The sequence below is a fragment of the Haematobia irritans genome, chromosome 4 (genome assembly GCF_050003625.1).
Source record: "Haematobia irritans isolate KBUSLIRL chromosome 4, ASM5000362v1, whole genome shotgun sequence".
Lineage (NCBI taxonomy): Eukaryota > Metazoa > Arthropoda > Insecta > Diptera > Muscidae > Haematobia > Haematobia irritans.
Window position 1 is genome coordinate 74,456,823 of NC_134400.1, and position 21,531 is coordinate 74,478,353.

The window sequence follows — 21,531 nt, forward strand, 5'->3', positions numbered from 1 at the left end:
CTGAACGAGAAAATTTTATTCACTGATAACAAAGCATTCGTAAAAATAAACAAAATACGAACTAAAACCATGTTTCCTCAAATTTAGTAAAATTTCTTATAAAATGATAATTCTGACTTCCTTTATTATAGAAAGCTTATCATACATACGAACAACATTTGACATAGACAAATATTTTAGTTCATTCGTTCTAAGAAGTATTCAATCCTTTTAAAACTTAAGCGAGACACACTTGCTAGAATATCAGGAATTATCCTATATTTCTTTTATCTACCGGTAATCGATACCTGTCATCGATGTAATCGATATGTTTGCGCGTGGGTTGTTTTTTTTAGTTGGAATCGCGTTGTTATGGTATACGGAGGGAATGTTAAAAAATAATATAGTAAAATAATATAATAAATAACAAATAAAATATATAAAACATTTGCTATTTTAAATTAGTGAGAAAAAATTATGTTCGTGATAGTGTATGAATAAAGAAAACAGAATAACAACCCCTTCATTCGTTTTCATTTTGGAATCTTCAATTAACAGGTAACATTCAGTGACGCTAACCTTTTGGGAAAAAATTGGTTTATGATTTTTTATATTTGTAGGTATTGGAATTGTAAAAAGAGGACATAATCGTTAAGCAGCAACTTATTAAAAGCGAAAGGTACAAGAAGAAGAAAAAATGCGTTTACAGTTGATGACATTACATGGAGATTAGAAATAATGGAATAATAAACTAATATTTCAAGGCCAGTCGATGCTGTTGATTCTTAATAAATATATTAATAAAACGTCTATTTTATTGAAGAAAAATTGCCTATATAAATAAATAAAATTGTATTTAAAAACGAAGGTAAGCAGTTCTAAGTTTGAAGTAAAAAGGTTTACCACAAATATGTAAGATTTGTCCCAATGAATGAAAAATGTTCAATAAAATCATTCCATATATGAATTCAATTCAGTCAAATTTTTCACTCTGTAGTATAAGGGAACATAAATATAGGAAAATGTTACTAATATATGGAATGCATTCTACCTAATTTCTATGAAAATCACATCGTTCAAACAAATAAAAAATGTCTTTGGCGCTATACGAAGTTCAACTTTCTTCACAATGAGTTCATTTTAACTTAAAGAAGGGGTCACTTTTTTCTGGGTGTACTTGAGCTAGTGCGAATTGTGATCTGAAGGCTGCATTTTCTTCTGTTTTGTTGAATTGATTCTGCTGACTCTATTAGAAGAATCATTGGCTATGAATTTCACTTGTATATTTTTTTTGTATTGTTTTTGCGGTGTTTTTTTTTTCTTGACCTGCAATCAGCAAAATCGAGTGTAGGTTCCCAACTGAACTCTAGTGACTGGTTTTGTTTCGAATTTAAAAAATCCATGGGTTTAAACACGTCTTTGTGCTTTTAAAGCTACAGCTACTTAAACATAAAAATCAAAAATGAAAAAGTGAACACTGCAAGTTCAGTTCTTCCCCTTTGTAAATTGATTTATAAAGGGTGATTCTTTTGAGGTTAGGATTTTCATGCATTAGTATTTGACAGATCACGTGGGATTTCAGACATGGTGTCAAAGAGAAAGATGCTCAGTATGCTTTGACATTTCATCATGAATAGACTTACTAACGAGCAACGCTTGCAAATCATTGAATTTTATTACCAAAATCAGTGGCAGAAAATCCGCTTTTTTATCGACAAATTTTGTTCAGCGATGAGGCTCATTTCTGGTTGAATGGCTACGTAAATAAGCAAAATTGCCGCATTTGGAGTGAAGAGCAACCAGAAGCCGTTCAAGAACTGCCCATGCATCCCGAAAAATGCACTGTTTGGTGTGGTTTGTACGCTGGTGGAATCATTGGACCGTATTTTTTCAAAGATGCTGTTGGACGCAACGTTACGGTGAATGGCGATCGCTATCGTTCGATGCTAACAAACTTTTTGTTGCCAAAAATGGAAGAACTGAACTTGGTTGACATGTGGTTTCAACAAGATGGCGCTACATTGCACACAGCTCGCGATTCTATGGCCATTTTGAGGGAAAACTTCGGAGAACAATTCATCTCAAGAAATGGACCGGTAAGTTGGCCACCAAGATCATGCGATTTGACGCCTTTAGACTATTTTTTGTGGGGCTACGTCAAGTCTAAAGTCTACAGAAATAAGCCAGCAACTATTCCAGCTTTGGAAGACAACATTTCCGAAGAAATTCAGGCTATTCCGGCCGAAATGCTCGAAAAAGTTGCCCAAAATTGGACTTTCCGAATGGACCACCTAAGACGCAGCCGCGGTCAACATTTAAATGAAATTATCTTCAAAAAGTAAATGTCATGGACCAATCTAACGTTTCAAATAAAGAACCGATGAGATTTTGCAAATTTTATGCGTTTTTTTTTTTAAAAAAAGTTATCAAGCTCTTAACAAATCACCCTTTATGTACATCAATTTTTTTCATGTGGCACCAAAACAAGTCGAAATTTTTTTTTTTAAATAATAACGATTCGTGATGCGAAATTCATTTAGTTTGAATGCAATCCGAACGGCGTTCCACATTGCAGTGAAAACAAAACTTCTCTAAGTGGTTTCACTGCAATGTGGAACGCCGTTCGGATTCGGCTTTAAAAAGGAGGTCCCTTGTCATTGAGCCTAACATGGAATCGGGCAGCACTCAGGGATTAGAGAGAAGTTCACCAATGTGGTATCACAATGAGACTATTCAGTCCGTGAGCCTGATACATCGGGCTGCCACCTAACCTAACGTAATGCAATGATAATAGTGCTTAAATGAAAGTAAATAATAGTTCACTTCTAAATAATTTTGTGTGAAATGAAAAAAGTTAAATTTCTGTGTAAAATAATAAAATTTACTATTCAGTAAAAAATCCTTAACAGAAAGCAGTTAGAAATACTTTATTAACTAGAATAAGGTACGGAATTTTACCGGGGTATAAAAATTTAAAACTGAAGAAAAAAATGTAAATCATTCGTAAAAATAACCAAAAATCGAACTAAAACCGAGTTTCCTCAAATTTAGTAAAATTTCGTATAAAATGGTAAATATGACTTCATTTTATGACTTCATTTTTTGGAAGCTTTTCATATATATGAATAATACTTAGCATACAAAAATATTTTAGTTGCGGAAGTGCTTTAATTTTTGGGCCAAAACTGTGATTTTTGCCCCATTGTGATTTTTTAGGAATTTTTAAAAACAAAAAAAATTGTTAAAATTTAATTTTTTTTTCAAAAATTGAACGATATCTCTAAAACTACTTGAAAAGTTGAAAAACAATGTAAAGACGGCTTAAAGAGAATATCGTTAGAGATTTTCTTATATTTTTTTTTTATAACCTCCACCATAGGACGGGGGGGTATATTAACTTTGTCATTCCGTTTGTAACACATCGAAATATTGCTCTCAGACCCCATAAAGTATATATTCTGGGTCGTGGTGAAATTATGAGTCGATCTAAGGTCCGTCCGTCCGTCTGTCGAAATCACGCTAACTTCCGAACGAAACTAGCTATCGACTTGAAACTTGGCACAAGTAGTTGTTATGATGTAGGTCGGATAGTATTGCAAATGGGCCATATCGGATCACTTTTACGTATAGCCCTCATATAAACGCTCCCCCAGACTTGGCTTACGGAGCTTCTAAGAGAAGCATATATCATCCGATCTGGCTGAAATTTGGTACATGGTGTTGGTATATATGGTCTCCAACAACCATGCAACCATTAGTCCACATCGGTCCATAATTATATATAGCACCCATATAAACCGATCCCCAGATTTGGCTTGCGGAGCCTCAAAGAGAAGCAAATTTCATCCGATGCGGCTGAAATTTGGTACTTGATGTTGGTGTATGGTCTCTAACAACCATGCAAAAATTGGTCCACATCGGTCCATAATTATATATAGCCCCTATATAAACCGATCCCCAGATTTGGCTTGCGGAGCCTCTAAGACCCAAAAAAAATTTACCAAAATTTTATTGCCTTCATTTTGATCATAACGGTATATCTCGAAAAATCGAGCTGATAGAAAAAAACCAAGTGCAGATTTGGGTTCAGCGACCTCAAATTATTAAAAGTTTGCTATAAATGTCAAATCAACACAAAAAAAGTTCAATTTTGTTCCCCCTGTGTTATCATTAGCGGTTTTGTCGCTAGACACCAATTCGATGTACCGTTATATGAAATTTGTAATGAAAGTTAGAAGTTCAATAGCAAATAGTTATATGTGCATTGTAGATCATTTACATTTTTTTGAAGAGTGCACTGGCTCATTACAGTTTCGTTGTGAATAATAAATATAGATTGTGGGAGAGTTACACTTATGTTCTTTTTATGTATTATTTTTATGTATGCTTAAACGTTTGTATGATTTATGCAGATAATAGGAATTACTAGATTTTCGTTCATTCTCTTTCAACAGGATACTCTTCTCAACAAAAATATTTCAAGCCTGTACGTATATATTCAATAAAAGAAAACTTATTCAATAAAAGAAAACTTCTTTGTGAATTTGAAATTGGAAACCATTGGCTTATTCTTCCGAAAGGCTTTTTTCCCTATTGTCTGGCGCCCATTAAAATAAACAAACCAAAGCTTTAATTTGCTATATTTAAGTTCTTCACTATTCCCAGCTAAAAAGTTTTATTAACGAAAAATTTGCAATTAAATTCATTTTTGCCTTAATGTCGGTAATAAGTAGGCTATGTTTTCACAATTACTTTTCTTTAATAATTATAAAGAAATATTATAAAGAAATATACTTTTTCAATTGTTGCTATGGATCATTCCCTACCAAGTTGTAATACAATTTGTCACAAAATTGTTTAAATGTTATTCTACTCTTACAGATTCGAGTTTTGCCGTTAAAATGAAAAATAATGTTTGCGGCAAAACTCGAACTTAATGTCCACTTTTAGTTTTGAAAGTGTCCGTCAACTCGTCATAGTCTACGTGTTAATAAAGAGGAACAAGACTTTGTTTTTATACATCTTTGTTTTAATTATTATTTTGGTCCGTTTATTAGTTTCTAAATTTTCCCATATGATTAAGCTATCTTTGTTTTCACTGTTTCCACATTTTTCAACTTACTGTTCCGACTTGGTTTGGTGCCGATGTTGATAAAAATACAACCACATAAAATGGTAATGAACAATAAAATTCACTACTGCTGTAACCTCTAAAAAGAGTAGAGTGTCCTTTTTGGTATATTTTTCACTGTTTTCTTTTTAATTTCCTTTGTCTAAATATTTTGACTTACTCGTCGTGCGTTCCGATTTGTTTTGACGAACCAAGAAGAAAAACTGGTTCCGATAATTTTTTTTTTTCTGGCTAATTACATTTTCCCTCACATCTTTCTCACTTCCACGAGGTTTTTTTTTGTTCTTAGCACCGTTTTCTATAATATAAACAATGTAGAAGAAATAATTCGATTTTATAAATTTTTTAAATTTTACCTTTCGCCTGAACGGAGAATCGGACCGCAGACCATGCAATTTGTCAGCCAACACACTATCCACTGGGCTAAGTAGCTGTTATTGTCACCAATAGACAATTATCCATACAAGTTATATTTATATAGCATAGCTTGGGCGCCCACGAGCCGATTAAACGATCTTTATTTAACAGAAGCATACATTTAGTTGGGCACCGTGGAGCAGTGGTTGCTACGTCCGCCTTCCATACCAAGGGTCCTGGGTTCGATCCGTGCTTCGACCGAACACCATTTTTTTTTACATACATTCCAGATATGTTCGGAAGATTCCGAAAAGGTGTTCAACATTACATACTAATATATTAAATTTATACTATGAAACTGTAAAATGTGTCTTATTAAAAACTTAAATTCAGAAAAGAACAGTGCTTGATGTAAATGAAATGGACTGCGTTGTTGGTTAAAAAATAATTTTTGGTTATTGAAAAAAGTTAAAATTTTGTAACAAACTTTTTTTTGGTGATAAAAGTGTAAATTTTTCAAAGAAATTCAAAAAACTCTAACAACAGAAAAACGTTTTCGGTACACGTTTTCCAAACATTTTTTTCTTTGCGTGTACATAAAATGCTGCTCTCAAAGCAAAAACACGTGCTCTTTTTTCAAATGTTTATTCTCTTTGTTCCGAATGTCTATTCTCTTTACTCCGAATACTTATTTTAATATTAAAATAATAAAGCCGCATTAACATGCTAATAAATATGTAAATAAAGCCACATGTCAAGAGAATAGCCGTTTTCCGAAACAACATACACCCTGCCAATATGGTTTGAATTTGACGGCGCTTCTGAGAATCCCCACCACGTCGAAAACAGTTGTATACGATATCCCAAACTCCTCGGAAAAGCGCCGTCATTATCGAGAAGTTGTACCACGCCAAGTTACTAAAAAAATTATCGCATGAGTGCAATTATTAGGTGCCTTTTTAGATAAATTCAATAAGAGCCCCTTCAAACTATCAGAAAAAGTGAATTTTAAGATAGTTGTGAAAGAATCATTGTGGTCAAGTAAAACACGACTGTTCATATGTTTATTAATTTGATTAAACATATATAAATTTTTATAAATATAACATTTATACGACTATCACATCACATTTAACATAATTTTTTGCATTCATAAAAGAATGGTGTTGAGTTACAAGTAGCAAGTTAAATGTTGCAGCGTCTATCAGCCAGTGTTTTTATTCTCGATGGAGGCAGCGTGTCTGGAAAAATATCTGAAAAACTATCACTTTATTCCATTTGGAAAGTCAAAAATTGTTTACCAATATTCCTTTCAAAATTTTAAGCGAAATAACTATGTTTTCAGCACTTCATTACAATTTTTATTTAAATAAATTATAATAAGCTAGTTGCGCTTGGTGTTTCACAAAATTTAATTGCTCTTGTAACAATAGTAATGGCAAAATACTTTCATGTACATTTCATACTTTTTGATACGCTTCCCCATCACAGTTGGCGATTGTTGTAGTATCACACGAATCTGTGGCAGCGATGAGGCTGAAATGGAACTTTGAAATGCTGGCAGGGCAAGCAGTTTCACAGAAATTACTTTCTTTTGATTCTTTCACTGTGTGAAAGATGGAAACCTCCAGGTTTCCATCTCTATTTCTTTCTCTACACTCTCTCTCTCTAGCTCTCTGGTTTAGGAGCATTTCAGTTTTGCACTTCAATATATTGTGTTTAAAAAATTCAGCCCAAAACACATTTTGTTTACATCGGAACATTTGAAAAACATATTTTTCTATCAGTGTTGACTATACATTTTGGTGTTTTTATTTTCAGAAATATATATGAAATGCTGCCCAAGTTTACATTGCATATCCGAGCTTCAGATGGACTATTCTCAACAATCGCACAATTGCAAATAATTACAGAAAATACAGAAGAATCGGGTTTCAAATTCCAAAAAGAAAAATACGATTTTTCAACCATGGAAAATTCTACAAAAATTTCTTTTATAGGCTTAGTGAATGTAATAGGAAATTATTTGGAAGAAAAAGTCGAATACAAAATACTAAACCCATCATCTTTTTTCGAGATTGGAAAAACGTCGGGTGCCATTAAAACCACTGGTGTCGTCTTTGATCGCGAAACAATGGATAAATACACCGTTATAGTTGAGGCTTTATCAGAGATATACGAGAATAATGAACGGCACCTTCGACGAGCTATTACCCACGTTGAAATATTAATTTTGGATATCAACGATAATTGTCCATTATTTGTAAATCTCCCGTATTACTCTACAGTTTCTCTCGATGACAAAAAAGGCACTATTGTTCTGAAAGTCAAAGCTATTGATTTAGATAGTTTTGAAAACGGAGAGGTTCGCTACGAAATGAAAAAAGGAAATGGCGAACTTTTCAAAGTGGATAGAAAAACTGGCGATGTCATTCTAAAACAGAGAATCGGAAGTATTGACAACAAGTATGAGTTGGTAGTAGCAGCATATGATAATGCTCAAACCCCTTGTTATTCGGAAGTAACTGTTTTAATAAAGGTATGTTGTTCAAAATCTAAATATCACATATTATCTTTTATTTATAGAAATAACTAGCAAACTCGGCGAATTCCGTTCGCCATTTTTGCTAGCTTTGTTTTACGTAACATTTCATTTGGTGATTAAAAGATGACGATTTTTTTTATTTTGTTTTATGTTTAAAAAAGGAAACTTTTTATTTCATTTTACAGCAGTAATAAATTTATTTCTATTACAAAAATGAAGTGTTAATTAGTTGAACTTGTGAATGAAGGCGAATCCAACGTAATCACTGAATCGAAGCGTTATACGTGTCCGCAAATTATCCGTTTAATTGAAGTGTAAAGTCGCGATGGATTCAATTTACGCAATATCATAATAACCGTACCAACTTTGAGTTGCAAGTTATGTGGTGGAAATCCTGGTACATCCACACGCAGAGAAGGAACATGATTGTCACAATCATATTTGAAGAGCAAAATAATATGATAGGAGCTATTTTTGCGGCGACCATGTAACATTTTCACCTGCAACCATGTTGGCTCAGTGAACATGGTTCTAAGAAAAATATAATTGTCCTCATCTAAAATGTTATTATATTGATGAAAAGAATTTTGTTTGAATGAAAATACAATGGTCACGATTTTAAATGTTAACAGGTTGGCTGATAAGTCCCCGGTCTGACACATAGATGGCGTCGCTAGTATTAAGTGCATACTATTTTTATATAGTACCAACCTTCAAATGATTCGTGTCAAAATTTGACGTCTGTAAGTCAATTAGTTTGTGAGATAGAGCGTCTTTTGTGAAGCAACTTTTGTTATTGTGAAAAAAATGGAAAAAAGGAATTTCGTGTTTTGATAAAATACTGTTTTCTGAAGGGGAAAAATACGGTGGAAGCAAAAACTTGGCTTGATAATGAGTTTCCGGACTCTGCCACAGGGAAATAAACAATAATTGATTGGTATGCAAAATTCAAGCGTGGTGAAATGAGCACGGAGGACGGTTAGAATGCATTAAAAATCATAAAAATAATTTTTTTTTTTTTTTCAAAATATCACATTTGTTTTAATTGGATGTACCAACACACTGAATTAGGATCACACCTTTAGAAGTGAAACAAACGCAGTGCAACGGCTGTGGAAATGGTGGACATCCGTCCTATGACAAGCCCGTGTTAAATTCATCGCTTCTGTGCCAATTTTGATCACTTCCGGATTCAAAAAGCACATTTTCACTACTTTTTGGCGACGCTTTTTTTGCTGGGGTTCTATGGACATCAGCGATCTCCCTAATCTTAATTGAAGCATTGTACTTCTCAATTCTTTTTTAATTCTTTTTAGTTTGGATAAGGAACTTTCCCCACTGCAGTTAGTAACTATCATGCTTAAAAATATTCTAGTTGCGATTTTTACATTTGGAAATGTGTCGTCAATGTTGTTTTCTTTCAAGAGTTGATATATTTTTAACATAGAATTAGTTCCCTCATTTTCACTGTCCACAATTTTCAAGTATTCTGTTAAATGCAAACATTCCATTTCTAACTCTTGCTCATTAACATCTTCATAATAAAATTCAGCAATCTGGCAGGAGCTAGGGGGCCCTTATTTATCGCGTGGCCCTGGGCACGTGCCCAGAGGGAAAGACGGGTCTGGTCATATAATTCTAGCTTTAGAACATACAGTTCCGTTTATTGTACTTTTTAATTATAAAAATATAAAAATAAAATAAATAATTTTTTTCCAAAAGAATAATTTCATTGCATATAATACACAACTATCATCAATATCGTTTTAGGTTGTTGATCGATCAATGCCCATATTCACCAAACAATTTTACTTCGGTCGAGTAAAAGAAGATGTTGACATTTTTTCTGCTCTTTCCGTTAATATTCAAGCTGAAAGTCCATTGCTGAGGCGCTTGTTTTACTCAATTTCAGATGAGGAGTTTTTCGAAATCGACTACATAACTGGTAAGTTTATATGATATGAAATATGAATAACTTAAAAAATAGATGGTACGTGTTGAGCATAGAGGGGAGGAAGATCAGGCCAAAATCTTCTTAGAATTCCCGCTTTCAATAAAACAAAAATTACTATGAGGTTATAGTAAGGAAATTGATTTGCTTCCAGGTAGGATCTAATCTCGTTTGTCATTCATAATATTGCCAATGATTTTGCAATGTTAATACGTTAAAAATAAAATGGATGGTATTTTGGAAGTCATATTTATGTTAAATTTAGGTATTCAAATTTGTTGCACAACAAAAGAAACATGAAACATTTTACGTTCCCCGGATGATATTTTCATTAAAAATGAGCTACCGTGAGATTTAATCCTTATATCAATTCGTCCATGTGATTACAGTTCCCCTTATTCTTATCGTACACTAATAGAAAAAGTTTCGTTATATTAACGAAATGTGTCGTTAAAAGTCAGCTAAATTCGTTAATACAACGAAATTTTTCGTTAAAATAACGTTTCGTACTATTAACGAATATTTTCATTGTATTAATGAAAATGTTTCGTTATATCAATGAACATTTTTCGTTGGCTGACTTTTAATGAAATTTTCTTTGTGTGTAGTCTTCGCTTTTTAAGTTTTCTCGCTTTTGTTTTCTAGACAGATAGCAATCGTCGTCATCGCTTCTGCGCAGGAATGCAAAATTTGTGACGAGGCGACGACGACGATTACTTGTCGTACCGAATACAATATTCGATCTAGGAAAAATATTAAATTTGCCGGGGGAAAGAATAGGAATACCTATACAAGGTCGGTAAAAACACTATAAAATGGCGACGACCACTGAGATCAACGGCCCCAGGATCATAGTGAAAGAAACAGTATTCATGGTGTAAATGCGATGATCGTAACTACCCAGCAAAAAAATGTGGATGTTCTTCCAAAGGCACAACTTTAAAATACTTCCAAAAGATGTACTCCCTAAGATGTTCTTTAATTACACAGAAAGTTCTTTTAATTCAATTATTTATAACTCGATTTTCTTATTTTTAATGGGCAAATTTAATTTTTTTGCTTCAAAAAGGTTAAAAACAGAGTACTCTTTAATGAAAGGGTACAAATTATTGCAATTTTGTCGAAAAAAATTCAAAATCCATTCAGAAATATTGCGAATTTTTCAAAATATTTTAATTCAAACGGTTCGGACAAGCGTTAGAATGCATTAAAAATCATAAAAGTATTATAAAAATTATTTATTTGTTTTTGACAAATATGACAAGATTTTTTAATTCACATCCAAAACACTGAATTTGATTCACAGAGTAAGAAGTGGTGCAAATTCAGTGCAACGGCTGTTGAAATGGTGGACATACGTCCTATGACAAGCCCGTGTTAAATTCATCACTTCTGCTGCGTAGCTGGAAGCGGGTTACACTAGTTTACAAAATAAAATTTTTTTCATGTACATTTAATGAGAGGTGACTTTCCTTATGTAGTTTCATCTGTTGAATTCGAAAATGAAAGTTAATGTTTTATGGAACAGTTTATGAGATATCCCGCTATTTTTAGTTTTTATTCTGACTTTTTTCACTAAACAAATGATATCTCGATCTAGAAATGCCGATTATGTCGTTGTATGTACTTGAATTCAAGGTATTGATATGACGAACAAACTTGTACAATTGAATCTGTGAAAACTCGTGTTTTACAAAAGTATAAACCATTGAAAAAACGCCTGGTTTCTCTTCCAGTTCGTTGGAATGGATCAAGATAACATTGACGAACAACGTATGCGGGAAGTTTCAGATATTCCATCCTAGTTCGGGGTGTGATATAAGTCCGCTATAGTGACGGTGTTAAACTTCCTATAATCTGTTACCAGCCTGTACTGTTTGTTACCTTGTGAATCAGGTTTTTTTAACGATCCAGAGAGGTGAATTATACGGAGACCAAGATGGTCTAATAATAGCATACTTAAGCAGTTCTTGTACCTGTTTTTGCACTTCTGATTTAAGAGACATTGATTTAAGGGACAGTCTACCTCGTGTAGACTGGGGTGTCATGAAAGGTAGTTAACGTGGTGTAAAATATACAATTTAAGATTAACGTCTTCAACTTTGAAGAGATTAATAAAAGTGCGGTGAGTTATTTCTATTCATCCTGCAACTGATTTCGCGAAAAACGATTCTTCGTTCCGGGTGATTTTTGAGGGTAGTGATGCCTGAATATAACTTTTTATTGAACCGGCGTCTATTAAGATGTTAAGTATTTCTCCACTCCTCGATTTTCATTTAACGTAGAGCAGCGAGGAGTCGGTTAGCCTATAAAATTTAAATCGGTAAAATCATCTGGTTGGTTCGGTTGATTTGCTTGTGTTACAGTTTCCTGTGGAATCTGTACTCGGATTGGGAACTAAATTCGACATTATTTAGTGGGTGGCCGTGATAACTCATCTCCTGTGGTGCATAATTGGTTTCTAAATGGATGTTCCGCTGCACCTTGCTAGCAGGATTTTGAAAACCTAGCGGTGTTGACCTTTGTTCCTTCGAAATCGTTTGGTTTCGGCCTATTCATGTAGTTTATCATATTTGAGTGCAAGCTTGAGTTAACTTCCATTGGCTCAGGTCGTACTTTGGTTTGGGCACAAACGGACGCGGGGTACAAATTGAGTTTGTTGAGATATATTTTGAAATCCGTTATAAACATTTTGAACTGGTCTGGAGAGAAATTATTGATTCGGTAAGCATTTGTATGGTATGGTCCGTGCGAAATATTATTATTTCGATAAACGCTTGTCTGTAGTTGTGGAATGTGAGCTAGTTAAGGAAAAAAGTTCGGTGACCAGGGTGGTCTCTATGCTGAACATTTCTCTTTGGCACGTATTGCGGTTCGTGTGGAATTTTATTTTGCATAATTAGAGCGGAAATTCTGATTTTCTAACTTTAAGCATATATGAAGGGTTGTGGGAAATCTGCCGGCTCTTTCATCCCTAGGAGTCGTGCTAGATCTCCTTTGAGGCCTCGTACAAATGTGTTGCGTGTCTTGTCTCGTCTGGGTTAAGAGTTGTAATGGCTCATTGGCTAAGTCCATTGAACCAATTTTATTTAATATTAAAAATAAATGGGTATAGACTTTTTAGTAAAATTCTTGTACCGTTTGGTTTCCTTGAACTAAACGGTGTAGAGCATTTTTCTATTTCCGGAGGCATTGGCTACATTCTTGTACCACCCGTTCTCAGTCTTGGGGGGTTTTTCCTCGGAAAATAGTATTCGGGTTCGTCTACTTAAAAAAATATTTAAGGTAGCTCTTATTGGTGAAGATATCTCTAGGAAAACCCAACCCAACCAATCCAACCCACCGCCAACCCAACCACTCCAAAGAAGTTCCTAACTTCTATGACCCCTCATTCGTCAGCCCTGAGGATTATGAATGTTTGTTTGATATCGCTGCATATAAAGGGTGATTTGTTAAGAGCTTGATAACTTTTTTTTTAAAAAAACGCATAAAATTTGCAAAATCTCATCGGTTCTTTATTTGAAACGTTAGATTGGTCCATGACATTTACTTTTTGAAGATAATTTCATTTAAATGTTGACCGCGGCTGCGTCTTAGGTGGTCCATTCGGAAAGTCCAATTTTGGGCAACTTTTTCGAGCATTTCGGCCGGAATAGCCCGAATTTCTTCGGAAATGTTGTCTTCCAAAGCTGGAATAGTTGCTGGCTTATTTCTGTAGACTTTAGACTTGACGTAGCCCCACAAAAAATAGTCTAAAGGCGTCAAATCGCATGATCTTGGTGGCCAACTTACCGGTCCATTTCTTGAGATGAATTGTTCTCCGAAGTTTTCCCTCAAAATGGCCATAGAATCGCGAGCTGTGTGGCATGTAGCGCCATCTTGTTGAAACCACATGTCAACCAAGTTCAGTTCTTCCATTTTGGGCAACAAAAAGTTTGTTAGCATCGAACGATAGCGATCGCCATTCACCGTAACGTTGCGTCCAACAGCATCTTTGAAAAAATACGGTCCAATGATTCCACCAGCGTACAAACCACACCAAACAGTGCATTTTTCGGGATGCATGGGCAGTTCTTGAACGGCTTCTGGTTGCTCTTCACTCCAAATGCGGCAATTTTGCTTATTTACGTAGCCATTCAACCAGAAATGAGCCTCATCGCTGAACAAAATTTGTCGATAAAAAAGCGGATTTTCTGCCAACTTTTCTAGGGCCCATTCACTGAAAATTCGACGTTGTGGCAGATCGTAAGTCTATTCATGATGAAATGTCAAAGCATACTGAGCATCTTTCTCTTTGACACCATGTCTGAAATCCCACGTGATCTGTCAAATACTAATGCATGAAAATCCTAACCTCAAAAGAATCACCCTTTATCAATAATAATTAATATTCGAATTGTATCGCTCGTCTGGCTAAAATTCTTGTATTGGTGATAATGATGTATCTAGGTGAGGAGGTATTAATCATATATAAGCAAAGTTCTCCATATAATATAGTACACAGAAAAAAAGTGTCTCGTAAATTTAAGAAGATTTTTACAATAATTTATTACGAGAATTTTTCAGAATTTTGGTTCATTTTTCGTATCTTCAACGAAAATTAACTACTCGAAAGGAAATGTTACAAATTCTATGTAGCAATCGTTTAGTTCATGGCCTACAAAATACGATGGAAATTTCTTTAAAAAATTTCTTAACTGGTAGTTAAAAATTCGTTTGTCATGCTATAAAACTACTTGTGAAATGTAAAGTACTTTCTAAATAATAAGTGCAATTTACTATAAGATTTTTTTGTATGAGAAAATATTTTTTTACGAAAAATGAACTTGAAAGTGGATAGCAATTTCTTACTGACAATTCATATAGTTAATAATTGTTGGTAGAAAATTACACAATGAAATGTTTTTAGTTCACATGCAATTAAATTTATAGACATTTTCATCAAAAATGGTAGATAACATTTCATGAAGTTTTTGCAAATTTGAAGTTAAACGTTTCATCGTTCATAAACTGGTGTGCCTTTACGAATATTACTATTACAGTAAATTGTCAGCAGATGCGATGAACTAATGCATAGTACAGAGATCTTTATCGGCATAGTGGAATGTGATTAATGTAAAGACGATGTTACTTGAGTTTTGCTTGAGTGAGAGTAATGCATTAACCCTGGACAGTCATCCTTCGTCAAAATGACGACGCGTAATTTCATTTTCGATTTAAAGTGCTTTTTGATCGATTGGGAAATGTTAAATTTGAGTTATACCAATAAAACCATTTTATGAATTTTTGTGTTATACTAATTAAAAACACATTGAAAAAGGAAGTAAACTCAATTTTGGGTCTCACGATGCAAATTATAGCGTCATGAAATAAGCCGTAGTCAAAATGACGAAGGATGACGTTTGTGTACAAAAAATAAGAATGACTTTCCAGGGTTAATGAGAAATGGTAGCGAATGTTGGGAATGTTGTGTATACATGAGCGTAGGGTTGTTTTTATTTTTGTTCATTTAGTGGTTTGTGTGTGTTTGTTATTCGCGGATGGTTTCTTTGGCTGGATAAGGTGTTGTTTTCAATAAAGGCACATGTGTTTTTGTTGTTGTAGGAATGCTTTGGCTTTGCTTGGTTTTGTTTGGCATGCTTCAGTTGTATAGTTGGCGTTGGCGTGGGCTGTTGCATCTTTTAAGCAGGTATGCAACAAGGGAATATAATGGCATGGAATATTTTGGATTTTTGAGACATATATTGGTGTGTGTTTAGTAAACCTTTTAATTGAAAGTTATTAATATTTTATCGGTAGTTTAGAAAAAAGTTATTAACGGCCATTTTCATGTATCCCCGTTAGGCTTTAACTCCCAGTTAACAGAAAGTAAAATCGAAATATCTTCTCTCCGGTTAACTTTAACTGAAAAATTTGTATCAGTTAAGTTCCTAACTGGCATATGGAATATATAGACAAGATGACAGACATGTCCATAGTACGGTTTAAAAGTTCATTAGCTAACGTAGCACTAACGGAGCTTCCTGAAAATGGGGATAAGAATATTTAGGAAATATATTGAAATTGAAAGTGTATTCAATGTAAAAAATTAATATTCAATTCCAGATGAATTTGGAAAATTTTTGTTATATCTCAGCGTATAGTTTAGTCATAAATTGGTAAGTATTTTTTTAATATGGCTTTCTTTTAAAAAGAATATTTTTTATGTATATTATTATTTGTTAATTTTTTTTTTGGAAACCAATTTAATGTTTTTCTTTGTTGTAAAAGCAATATTTAAGAGCAACTCCAGATGGATTCGAACAAATTTAAAAAATAGAGAATTGGTAAGTTTTCTTTTAAAAATTGGCTTTCTTTCAACTAGAATATTTACGTTTTTATGACCTCTTTATCATCAAAAGTACAGGTTTTTATTTTAATACATTATTTTAGTATTTCTTTAATCAATTTTTTTGGAAACCAATGTAATATTTTTAATGTAAAAAAATATTTAATTTCAGAATAACCCCTTAAAAGTTTGGAAAAAAGTTTAGTACTCCTTTGCTTGTAATTTAATAGTGATTTAAGGAGGATTCTTTAACTTTCTTTTAACCCTGGTCAGTCCTGCTTATTTTTTGTACATTAACGTCATCCTTCGTCATTTTGACTACGGCTCATTTCAAGACGCTATCATTTTCATCGTGAGCGAAAAGTGAACCAAACTTGAATTTATTTTCTTATTCAATTTGGTTTTAATTATTATAAAACAAAAATTCATAAAACGGTCGAGTTAGTATAACTTAAATTTACCATTTCCCAATAGACTAAAATGCATTTTAAATCGAAAATTAAATTACGTGTCGTCATTTTGACGAATGATGACTGTCTAGGGTTAACCAGAATATTTGGTTTGTTTTATGCATACCCACACGGATGAAAAATACTGGTTTTCATATGTTTGGCTATAAACATTATATGTTTGGAACACAAATTTTTAAACACAATATTTTTGAGTGCAAGCATATAATGTTCATAAACTAGCATAACATGTTTGGGACATATATGTTAATATGTTAGAACATATTATGTTTGGGACATAAAATGTGTGTACATATAATATGCTTGGATGCAAACATATATTAATTTAGAAATAGCCTATAAACATATATGTGTTTAGTAGCTTGGAGCGCTATTTAACAGGGAGCGATATTGAATTAAGTTGGTGGTTGCTTGTTATTACAAAATTAACATTTTATTTTTCCTTGGGCAATTGATCAGCTACTTCTTTGATAACCTAACCTAACCTAACCTTCTTTGATCCTTACAAACTGTGTGGTCCGCTGTTCGAATCCCCGTCCGGCAAAAGGTAAAATTAAAATAAAATAAAAATCATAAAATTGAATAATTTCTTCTACAATGTTTGTATTACAGAAAAAGGTGCTAAGAACTAAAAAATCTCGTGGAAATGAGAAAGATGTGGGGGAATATATAATTAGGCAGAAACAAAATTTTGAGCATTCAGGTCGAAAACCTATGTTGTTAGCACCTATATTACCTGTTTATTTTCATAATTCATTATGATTGTAAATATATAAATAAATAAATAAAATTTTGAGCACAATATTGTTTGGGAGATTTTTTTTTAAGCATATAATATTTTTGGGTGCAAAATGCTTCCAAACATATTATATGTTCACATAATAACATATTGTTTTTTAGAAGACAACATTATTGAATTTGGATGCAAAAATACAAAATGTTTGGAACTTAGACTACCCAAACATATATTGTTTAGACCAATATGCTTTCAAACATATTATATATTGGAAGAGATCAAACATATAAATATTTGGGCAATACCCAAAAAATGTATATGCTTGAAGCAAAATATGTTTGGGAGTATATGTTACAGAAGCGATTTTTTGTGAGGGTGCAGCAAAAACTCTCATTACCCGGTAAGCTTGTAGGTAAGCGTATTTAAAAATCAAAAAAACACTTATTAATTGACATCGCTCCGGATTACATTTACACACGCATGTCCTAGGAGGAAAGTACTTCTCCCCACGCATACCTTCGGCCATGAAATAAGTAGTGCTTTTAAAGCATATAATCACCTGATATGTAATCACTTATTCGTAGATATACCAAAGATTGCAAATCTCGAAAATATTGACTTCTCTAGCCGATTACAATGGATCAAAATATGGCAAGTAATGCTGTAATATGAGCACTACTTGAATAGAAACGAATATTGCAGAAATAGACAAAAATGTAACAAATCATCTAAATAAGATTACACGCAAATTAATTTCACAAATAAAAGTGGGTTGTTTAAGGGAGTTTGATTCGTGTTGTACGTTATAATAAATCTAATAGACCGTGTTGCACGTTATAATAAACCTAATAGACCACATTAGGTTCAAAAACTACTAAAAATGGATTTTAACTCCCTTTTTTATAAGGCAAATGGCAGGCAGTATCGATTATGCCTTTGGACTTAACTTATAATGTGCACAATATATGGGATATGTTCGACACGAGCACTGTCGTCCGGAATAACTGATAGTCTGTAAAGCGCACAAAACACAATTATTATGAAATATTCGTGAAGAATATTCCTTAATTTTTTGAGTTTTTTAAGTAAATGCTCAATTATTTGAATAGTTATACAGAATGATAACATCATTTATTTTATTGAGAATAACAATTCGAAAATTATCAGAAGTATTTATTATTGCCATTATAAGTTATTCATTATAAATCACCGCAATGTAATGCAATGTGTAATGACAGATTTACTCCTGGTAATGAAAATTGTAATGAGATGTGGTAACCTAGTTTTCGCTGGGTATTATTATTTTTTTTCATTAGATGTTTTGGATACATATTTAATATAAAAAATAAATATTTAATTTCAGAGTAACTCAAATAAATTTGGACAACTTTTTATACCCTCCACCATAGGATGGGGGTATATTAACTTTGTCATTCCGTTTGTAACACATCGAAATATTGCTCTAAGACCCCATAAAGTATATATATTCTGGGTCGTGGTGAAATTCTGAGTCGATCTGAGCATGTCCGTCCGTCCGTCCGTCTGTTGAAATCACGCTAACTTCCGAACGAAACAAGCTATCGACTTGAAACTTGGCACAAGTAGTTATTATTGATGTAGGTCGGATGGTATTGCAAATGGGCCATATCGGTCCACTTTTACGTATAGCCCCTATACAAAGGTACCCCCAAATTGGGCTTGCAAGGCCTATAAAAGAAGCAAATTTCATCCGATCCGGCTGAAATTTGGTACATGATGTGAGTATATGGTCTCTAAAAACCATGCAAAAATTGGTTCACATCGGTTCAGAATTATATATAGCCCCCATATAAACCGATCCCCCGATTTGGCTTGCGAGGCAAATTTCATCCGATCCGGCTGAAATTTGGTACATGGTGTTAGTATATGGTCTCTAACAACCATGCAAAAATTGGTCCACATCGGTCCATAATTATATACAGCCCCCATATAAACCGATCCCCCGATTTGGATTGCGAGACCGCTAAGAGAAGCAAATTTCATCCGATCCGGCTGAAATTTGGTACATGGTGTTAGTATATGGTCTGTAACAACCATGCAAAAGCTGGTCCACATCGGTCCATAATTATATATAGCCCCCATATAAACCGATCCCCCAATTTGGATTGCGAGGCCTTTAAGAGAAGCAAATTTCATCCGATCCGGCTGAAATTTGGTACATGGTGTTAGTATATGGTCTCTAACAACCATGCAAAAATTGGTCGATATCGGTCCATAATTATATATAGCCCCCATATAAACCTATCACCAGATTTGACCTCCGGAGCCTCTTGGAAGACTAAAATCCATCTGATTCAGTTGAAATTTGGTACGTGGTGTTAATATATGGCCCCAAACTCCCATGCAAAAATTGGTCGATATCGGTCCATAATTATATATAGGCCCCATATAAACCACCGATCCCCAGATTTGACCTCCAGAGCCCCTTGGAAGAGCAAAATTCTTCCCATTCGGTTGAAATTTGGTACGTGATGTTAGTATAGGGTATCCAACAACCATCAGGAATTGGTTCCTATCAGTCCATAATTATATATAGCTCCCATATAAAGCGATCCCCAGAATTGACCTCCGGTGCCTTTTTGGAGAAGCAAGATTCATCCGATCTGCTTGAAATTTGGTACGTGGTGGATGTATATGATATTTAACAACCATGCCAAAAGTGGTCCATATCAGTCCATAATCATACATAGCCTCATATAAACCGATTCCGAGATTTGGTTTTGGAGCCTCTTGGAGGAGCAAATTTCATGCGAGTGAGTTGAAATTTGGTAAATTGTGCTAGTATATGGTCGTTAACAACCATGCCTAACTAGGTCCATATCGGTCTATAGTTATATATGGCCCTCAGATAAATCGATCCCCAATCACACAAAATTTGGTCCATATCAAGTTCATAATTGTATATAGCCCCTATATATAAAAATCTTAAGGGCTAAATCATGGTCAATATTGCTACAGTTTAGTTCATTGTGCAATGGAAAAGGGTTCACTGTTTTTTCTTGAGATGTTACATAATCCTTAGCTCCTTAAAAACGAATAATGCGGATTTTAAATCGAACACAAGGAAATATTGTGGTTACTGCGCCCTTACGGAGTTCAAAATGAGTTAAACAAGTGCTTTCCTTTCTTTTAATATCAAACAACTTCGAGCAAAAGATAACTCCGAGGATCGCGGATCTCAATGGGAAAAATATAAACAAATGAATTTCTTAAATGTTGCCAATAATGCGCCCATTCTTGCAATTTTGAACTCCAATTTTTTCCTTCAAACTATAAAAAATTATAAGCTGAGGAGTAATAAATAATTTTCCAAATTATTCTGGGAATATTCTGAAATTACAGATTTGTTTTTTTACATTAAAAATATTAAATTGGTTTCCAAAAAATTCAATTAAAGAAATAATAAAATTAACTATTAAAAACCTGTGTTTTTGCTGATATGATATTCATAAAAAAGTAAATATTCTACTTAAAAGAATACTTTCCAATTCTTTATTAAATTATACGCTGAGCAGAAATATATAAGTTTGTCCGAATCCATTTTGGGTTGCTCTGAAATTAAATATTTGTTTACAACAAAGAAAAATATTAAACTGGTTTCCAAAAATTTTAATAAAAATTGTAATATCCATAAAAAATATTGTTTTTAAAGGAAAGCCCCATTTTTAAGAGAATACATAAAAAATATTCTTTTTAAAAGAAAGCCATATTTGTAAAAGAATACTTACACTGAAAAAACAGTGAACCCACCAGGAAGAAAACTTTTGATTAATTTTAGAAAATTTTGAATATTTTTAGAAATTTTTAACTAAACTGTATTGCAAGCGCTGACATCGCGCCGATATCACAAAAATAAGTAAATATTTTTCGACAAATTCAAGAAAATTTATTAGACATAAATAATTTTTTTCACTTTTTAATGAAAATTTTGTAGTTTGAAGGAAAAAATTGGAGTTCAAAATTGCAAGAATGTCTTTAGTGACATACGAAGTTCA

General features: G+C 33.4%; 1 protein-coding gene across 1 annotated transcript in view; it reads left to right on the forward strand.

Annotated features, from left to right (window-relative positions):
• Positions 1-21,531, forward strand: part of kug (FAT atypical cadherin kugelei) — a 603,151-nt gene that overhangs the window by 317,378 nt on the left and 264,242 nt on the right. Inside the window, exons 13-14 of the mRNA XM_075308589.1 lie at positions 7,289-8,006; positions 9,783-9,957. Of these exons, the coding sequence (XP_075164704.1) occupies positions 7,289-8,006; positions 9,783-9,957 (893 nt within the window). The remainder of the gene's footprint in view (positions 1-7,288; positions 8,007-9,782; positions 9,958-21,531) is intronic.